At 33.9% G+C, this 8,171-nt stretch overlaps 1 protein-coding gene across 8 annotated transcripts; it reads left to right on the forward strand.

The window, feature by feature from the left end:
* Positions 1–3,435: 3,435 nt before the first annotated feature.
* On the forward strand, positions 3,436–5,899 carry LOC125595229. 8 transcript variants are annotated; one of them, XM_048771132.1, is made up of 4 exons: positions 3,436–3,803; positions 3,914–4,321; positions 4,404–5,579; positions 5,660–5,899. In XM_048771132.1, exons 1-3 carry the CDS (start codon positions 3,732–3,734, stop codon positions 5,571–5,573), a joined length of 1,650 nt encoding a protein of 549 aa, XP_048627089.1. In that variant the 5' UTR covers positions 3,436–3,731; the 3' UTR covers positions 5,574–5,579; positions 5,660–5,899. The 8 variants fall into 8 exon arrangements, with proteins under 8 accessions (XP_048627089.1, XP_048627095.1, XP_048627092.1 ...); XM_048771138.1 differs by having other exon boundaries at positions 3,438–3,690; positions 4,404–5,587; XM_048771135.1 differs by having other exon boundaries at positions 3,457–3,832; positions 4,404–5,587.
* The last annotated feature ends 2,272 nt before the right edge of the window (positions 5,900–8,171 follow it).

The following is an 8,171-nucleotide window of genomic DNA, read 5'->3' on the forward strand; positions in this document are numbered from 1 at the left end:
AGAGCAATTATGTTTCCAAAATTACTCGATTTTTTTTTTGAACTAAAAATTACTCGAGTTTTTAATGAGTTTAATTTATTTGCTCTAGACCAACTCTCTTTTTATTAATAACTAAACTTAATAATATGCAAACTTAATAAGATAGTTGAGAGTTTCTATTAAGGAAAATATCGAATGGGCTATCTATTATACATGTATTATAAACAGACGGAATTAATGTACATAACGGTAACGCCGTCTCTATGTCCGTATAAAACACGTGGGCCCGCCACTGTCTCTTTGCCCGTATAAGCCCTCAGATAATTACTTAATTATTTTTAGGACCTCCTACTTACTATTTTAAAACCATTTGACCTTTCTACTTAACATCCACTTTGGCTGTGAGCTATAACTTAGCTTACACATGGCATCTCCCTGTGCCCAAATAATACAAAATCACATATTTCCAAAAAAAGCCATCTGATAATGATTAACCCCTCCTCATACTACTACATAAAAAATAATTTGACCTTCTTTCCATTAGAGGAGCAACATCTATTAGGTTACATCTAAATAAAAAATAATTTGACCTTCTTTCCATTAGGTTACATGTGATTAATAATATTGAAGTATAATATTATTAATCACATGTAAACTACAATTATAAGCCCTTTCTCAAAAAAAAAAAAACTACAATTATATTAACGTTGATTCTACACGTGCATGCACGTATTATAATAATGAAAAATCACATGTAACGCATATGCATGATATTTAGGTATAACTACATGTGGCATCTCTCTATAGCATGTAATAATATGTAGACTGAAGTTATATATCGCATGTAAGTTAGCTTACATGTATGACATTATATTAGCGCTGATGTTATAGCTCATATGTAGTACTAGTTTTTGTCTTGAGTCTTTGTTCTTACTTCAGGTTTTAAATGTTAGCATGAATAAAGTTTTTCTTTTCACATTCCTAGCCCTATCTAACCCTCTTCAGGCAAATCATTTAGCTGGTCTCATAAGAAAGAGAAATGGCAAAAGAGACAGAAATAAGGAAACAAAAAATAACTATATGACATCAGTAGCTATACAAATATACATATATATTTCACACTCCTATGTAACTATACAAAATGTTATACGTATATATTTCAGAAAAGAGAGACTCACAAGGCGATCAAGGCTCCTTGGTCCCTATAAAATATTCAGAGAGTAATAACTCCCAGCTGTCACAGTATTTTTGTCTTCTTTTTTTGACTATCTTACTCTCCCATTAGAAACTTTTACCGAACCAATAGTCCAAAAATGAAAAGAAGAGTCCCAAAATTATATTACACACACCAGTGAGACCTCTCATTATATAACAACGTTTAGAGTTATACAATTTCCACGTTTTATTCCATTAGGGCATTCTAAGGTTAACTCTCCTTTCTCTCTCTCTCTCTCTCTCTCTCTCTCTCTTTCATCTTGTAAGAAAAGATTGTGGTGTTCATTGTTTGATTATTGTAAGAACTTGTTGCATTTTCCATCATCATCATCTCAATCTACTAAACTTGTTGTTCTTCCAAATTTTTTTTTTTTTAAAGGTTAAAATCAACTTCTCTTGATATGATTTTTTGCTTAATTTTTAAACAGAGAAGAGAAGATGTATTTGCTGAGGTGTTTGACAGGAAAAAATTTAATTAACAAGACAATAACACTGAGCAAGCTTAAGCCAGCAGCCTCATACTCCACACGAGCTAGGAAGCCAGATGGAATAAAGGTTAGTTTCAAAGAAAAAAACCCACTAAAAATGATTGTGTTTCGTTTTTGACCAAAAAAAAAAAATTATTGTGTTTCGTTGATTGTGATCGATTAAAATTATTGTTCCTTGTGTTGTTGATTGTGGTTGAAACACAAAATCAAACGTGTTGGTTATTACATTGGTTTAACCCCTTAGAGTCCGGTTTAGCTTCCGTTAGTTATTTGGTATCTGGTTGTTGAGATTTCCGGTTTAGTCGGTGGTTTAGTGTCTCCGGTTAAGTTATCTTATTAATCTATTAAAACTGGAGTACAAACAGAAAATAAACCTTAGTTTTCCTCAATAATTACGTACCTATGCCACTGTCTTTAAACTCTGTCGTTTTATGTTCAGACCATACCAGTGCTTTTTATCAAATCGTATTTCCCGTTCTCTAGCCCACAACTTTCGGCGGTTTGGTTTGGAATAAAATCAAAAGTTTTGGGCTTATTATACATCATGACCCAGATCACAATGACAACTTATAGTATTCAAAATCAAACAGGGCTTAATGGTTGGTTTATTTACATCATAGCAACAAATCAAATAAACTTAGTGGTTAACAACTAAATGGGCCACTTATTAAGATACATGCAACAAATCAAATAAATCTACTGTTTATATTTAGGCCCATAATCATAATCTTATATTTAAAAACCTGTTTTTTGAACAAAGGGTTTTATATTTAGAAACTGTTCTTTTTTTTTACATTCTTATTATTTTTGAACGTTGTTTTTTAACTTGGTTTCATTATTTTATTTAGGGTTGGACAAAAACCCGGATCCAAAAAACCAAATCTGATCCGAAAAAGTAGTACGAAACCCGAACCAAAATTGATTAAATACCTGAACATGATCAAAATTTTGGTATTTAAAGAACCAAAACTAAACCCGATCCGAACCGAAATATTTTGGGTACCAGAAAATATCCGAAATAGATTTATAAACCTATATATTAATTATTTTTTAGATTATTAGAAAACATCCAAAATATATTTGATACTTTTAAGTTATCCAAAATATTTGAAAATATATACAAATAATCAAATATAAATGTCTAAAATAGTTAAAGTATACTCAAAACACCAAAAATACTTAAAATATTTATTTATTCTCTATCCAAATAATCAAACCAAACAAATTTATATGTTAAGCGTAGGTATTTTGACATATGTTATTCAAATTTATATGTAATATATTATTTTGTTTATAGATTTTGAGTAATTTAAAATACATAATGAATTTTAAAATTTTAAAAATAATTTAAATGGGTTATCCGAACCCAAAACGAACCGAATCCAAACCGAAATTTAGAAATAGCCGATGGAGCTGAAATCTTTGACCCCGAAAACCTAAAATCCGAATAGATCCGAACGAACCCAAATGGGTACCCGAACGCTCACCCATAATTTTATTGGTTTGTCTATATAGTGTATTTGTTTTTAAAATCTCAATACAAAATTTGAATTTTTTATTCGACTTTAAAGCAAAATATTTATAATATAATTTAATAAAACCAACAAGTATACTTAAATCTCTAATAATTTTTTTTACCAAATAAACTATAAAAGCACAATATAAAAATTACAATCTCATAGTTTATACATTAAGGCTAATAACATTGAAAAGACACACTAATGTCAAACATGAAAATATATGAAACTATAACATAATAAGTATAAAACACATATGATTATGAAAAACAGACAACCGCGCGCCGCGCGGGTGCTAGTTTCACATTGAGGAGAGAGACAAACCTTATCGTCTTCTTCGTCTTCTTCCTGTCTCTCCCAACTACACACCATAAGCCTTGATCATCCTGTCAGATTAGTGCAAAAGAGTATTGTTTATGTTCAGAACGAGGAAGAGGGTTTTTGTTTGAGTCAAGGGAGAGTTGGGATTCAAGACGAACGGTTTTTTGATGGTATGAATTGTTGACGAGTCTCATCTTCAAGATGGACAGCAATGGTTTACCCGTGGATGCTATCAACAGTGGCAAGTTCACTGATGTTGCATCGGTCCAAGTTTGAAGCGGAGGTTGCTGCTATATGTATATGGATGTTACTGTCTGTTCCAAGATTTGACTAGTAGCTAGGAAGCTAGTTCCTGTTTTTCCATGACCTGATTCTTGAATGTTTGTTTTGCAGAAGGTTGAAGCATACCTCGACCGCTACGAAGAGGAAATTCCACATCAGATTTCTGGATGCAACAGTGTCCAAGACATGATTGACGTTATGCCTTTGGTCTCTCTCGTCACCAGTCGCTATGAACTAGCGAGAATCAAGACGGGATGGAAGGACATTGATGTGGAGAATAGACTAAGGAAGTTGGACTCGGTTGGAACTGATTTGATAGAATGGGCAGCAACACATATGAATCCAATGTCTCTCGTGATGATCTTCTTCAACCACGGGATTGTTTCTGTCAACACAATTGCCTCTACCCGCAATGTAAGGAGAGTTCATGCTTTAGCACTCACAACAGGAATGCTTGAAGATGAATGGAATCGATCAAGGATGATACCATTGTATCTACAGTCAGCTAAATCTTCTCTGGTAGACTGCAAGTTTCCTTTGTTTTATGACTGTGATTGCTCATGTGATTGCTCATTTACGTTGGTGGTCTTGGTTTTTGCAGGAAGTTGAACATTTGGCTTCTGTAAAAGATTTTTGTGAAGCTATCTCTACAGTCAACCATCTCGTTTCTCTCTACCGACAAAGTGCTGCTGAAACCGGATGGAAAGACCGTTTTCTGGAGAAGAATCTAGAGAAGATGACTGTGATTGTGAATGATCTAGAAGACTGGGTAGCATCTAAGAATCCAAACTCACTGGTTATGATTTATCTCAAGCACGGGATTGTTGGTTCTGTCAACACAATTTCCATTCCCAACAAAGTAAAAAGAGTTCATGCTTTAGCACTCAAAACAGGAATGCTTGAAGATGAATGGAATCGATCAAGGTTGATGGGATTATACTTACAGGCATCAACATGTACTCTGGTTGACTGCGAGAGACTATTCCATGGTGCAGAAAAGAAGGGATTGCTTCTCTTCAACCAGATGCTGACTGTCTATTCGAGGCATGATCCTGACAAGGCTAAGAGACTGTTCGATGAGCTGATCGGAACTTGTCCTCCTGATGGTGCTACATACATGGGCCTTTTACATGCATTAAGCGTTGGAGGTGAACCTTGGGAAGCGATTAAGGTCATTCAGCAAATGGAGAGTCGTGGGGTTCAACCTGACCCTCGACACTATGGAGTTGCAGTTGACAGTTTTGCTCGGACGAGGACACCAGATTTCATCAAGGCAGCTATCGATATTCTCAAATACTTTCCATCTGCAGAGCATGAAGTGACAATCAACAGCATTCTCAGCCGTTGTGTCCCTCCTTCTGGTGTGAAGCCTGTTTCTGCAAAAGATGAGTTGGAACTTAAGGAAACCATGAAACAAGCTCAGTTGGATCTTGAGGAAATCATCAAACAAGCTCTGGTTGAGGGGTTGGATCTTGGGAAAGTCATCAAACGAGCTCTGGATCAGGGGTTGGATCTTCAGCGAACCCTCAAACAAGCTCTCAGTGAGTTATATCATCCGGAAACCATCAAACGTTTTCAGGATGTGTTGGATCTCACGAAGACCATCAGAGATGCTCAGGTTGTATTGGATCTTCTAGAAACTATCAGACATGCGCAGGATTTGGTGGACTATCTGGAGAAGAAGGAGTCCAAGTATGCTGTTCAGGACAAGACTCATTGGAGGCTCGCAAGGTGGGGGTTGAAGTGGCCCAGGCGTGTTACCAAGAACTAGGAGCAGGTGAATCGGTCGGTGGTTTTTGGATCTTTCTGGTTCTGATTTTTGTTTTATTACTAACTCTGTGTTGTGTATTTGTGAAGGATATGACGTGGAAGATGAAGAAGTAAGCAAGGAAGGAAGGAAAGAAGGAAGATCTGTCTTGTTTTATCTGTTTGCTTTTGGAGAAACCCTTATTATCTATCCGTCTGTCTGCCTTTGGGAGGATTCATAACATTGAAACCCTTATTATCTATCTGTCTGTGTGTATATATTTGGTTTTCATGTGTTGTGTGATTGATTCCCTATCCCTTCGGGACAGTTTCTTCCCGTTTCTGATGCTCCTTTCCTCCTCTTTATAGTATTTTTGCCTTTGCTGTTCATAAGTTGCGGGACTTGACATGTAGCCCCTAGGCATTCTGAGTTTAAGGTTCTCATGTTTTATTCACTGCTGCTTCTTTCAGTGGGATGTGAATGGCTTTTATTTTCTTTGCTCGCATCAAGTTATGGACCTTCCTCGATAGCTCTTTAGTCTGCAATGCATTTGGTAAATGATAAGTTATGTTGTGGGACTTGGCATATAGCCATTTCTCAGTTATCCACTAACCTCCGCAGCTGTGTATCTCCTCGGTGCTCTGCTTCTACTCGCCGTCCCAGCTTCTTCTGGTACTTTCTTCCTCTCTAGAACACACTCAGCTTCGATTTGATGAACGAAAATTGATCTGATCGCGGATAGTTTGCTATGCGAGTTCGGTTTGATTTTGACCTGTTTGTATAGCGTTTAATCACTCAGTCTCTGTAAACTGGATTCATCATACTCTCTTTGTTTTGGTAAATATATTGGAGGAAAAAAAATGTCATATGTTAATACAAGATGTAAAGCCAAATGGCAACTCTCAAATCTATAGAAGAGATTTACTGTATAGGTATTTGAAGTATTCTTTATTTTGTTGATCATAGCCTCTAGTTTTAGAGTTTAAGTGTTGGATGCTACAATACAGTGAGTACTTCATGTATCATAAAAAGACATCAAAAGCTGTATGTATTATTCATAGCAGGTAAAAAAAAATTCTTAATCATCATAGCTTCCCCTAAAAGGTAGGGGATTAATAACGATTCCCCTCCTTCCCCCCCTCTCTCTCTCTCTCTCTCTCGAGCGTTTTGTAATTTCAATATAACTTTCTATTTTCCTATGGAATTTTCAGACTTTTAAAGAGTTTTAGAATCAGACAAACTTGTGACTTCTGTTATAAATAGTTGTTACATCTAAGGAGCTAATAGATTAGAAATTACTGCTACGAAATTATTAGACTTATAAATGAGTTTCAGAATCAGACAAGACTTGTATGTAATGACTAACTACACCCTGATCCGCGCAACCGGATATTTACTTTCAGTTTTAAATTTTACTTATACTAAATTTCTTTTTGGGGGCAAGTTATACTAAATGTTATACTTGTGTTACATAGTTATTATAATGTGTTTTAAAATCCGACCCGGATTCGAGGCCGAACCGATAAATCGGGTGACCTATATGTAATCTAGTTTGGGTTTTAAAAAAGCTATTATATAAAAACCCGATAAAACTTGTAAAAACCGTTAAAATCTGGAATTTGACTACCTGATCAACCATTGCTTGACCCAGTAGATAAATCCTAGTTATTTTCTTCTTTAGATTTTTTTAATTATATTATTAAAATATGTTTTATATTCTAAGTAAGAAGTTAGTTTTTTACCATCATCTAGAATTTGATTTCCAAAACCGCACAGATATTTATTTATTTATTTAGTTTGTTTTTGTTTATACTAAATGATTCGTGTGTAAAATTTAATCTTCGTATATATTTTTTTATTTTTTTCAATAAAAAATGAAAAAAATAGAGAACTTGTATCATGGATTAACGATTGTTTTGAGTAAAATTTAATCGTAATACTTAACGATCTTTACAAATTTTACCGGGTTTTTTATAATAAATTGAGATTTCTTAAAATGAATGTATAAATTAAGTTTAAAATAATTACAAATTAATTATGGGCTTAAGTTCGTATAAATATACATAATAATTTGGGTCATCTTAAATTAGTTGTGGCCGAAAATTTTAACTAATTATTTAATTATTCTATGAGAAAGTTAACAGTAGAAAAAATAATTTGAGATGAAAAATCTCTACAAACATATATTTACACACGCTAATTATTTAATTAATTATTTTGAATTGATTGTTATTAGATATGAAAATCGATTGTATTGTTACCAAAGCTGGTCGAAAGAATAATTCAAAATAGAAAATCCCTATAAATATGCACTTACACTTGCATTTACATGATTCAAAATAGAAATTCCTATAAACATGCATTTATTGTTGTTTTTTAAATTAAAGTTAGATTTAGGATATGCATTAATTAAACTGTAAAAGACAAGAGTTTTAAAAGGTAAGTAAATTTATTACTTCAATGGCATATGATTGTAAATAAATTGAAAAACTGAGGGATAATTTATATGGATACTTCTCTTTTAATAATATAGATGAGTCTAACTTAGTTAGAGGAAAAGCTTGCTCATCATAATTGCCTTGGTTAGATGTTACTGCTGTGAAATTATCTGCTCTATTAAAA

This window comes from Brassica napus, unplaced genomic scaffold (assembly GCF_020379485.1).
Source record: "Brassica napus cultivar Da-Ae unplaced genomic scaffold, Da-Ae ScsIHWf_100;HRSCAF=175, whole genome shotgun sequence".
In the NCBI taxonomy this organism is placed as follows: domain Eukaryota; kingdom Viridiplantae; phylum Streptophyta; class Magnoliopsida; order Brassicales; family Brassicaceae; genus Brassica; species Brassica napus.

Coding starts and splice junctions, on each gene's coding strand:
- LOC125595229 (XM_048771132.1), top strand. CDS start 3,732: ATGGTTTACCCGTGGATGCTATCAACAGTGGCAAGTTCACTGATGTTG. Junction 3,804..3,913: donor GGTCCAAGTTTGAAGCGGAG/GTTGCTGCTATA, acceptor TTTGTTTTGCAG/AAGGTTGAAGCATACCTCGA. Junction 4,322..4,403: donor AGTCAGCTAAATCTTCTCTG/GTAGACTGCAAG, acceptor TGGTTTTTGCAG/GAAGTTGAACATTTGGCTTC.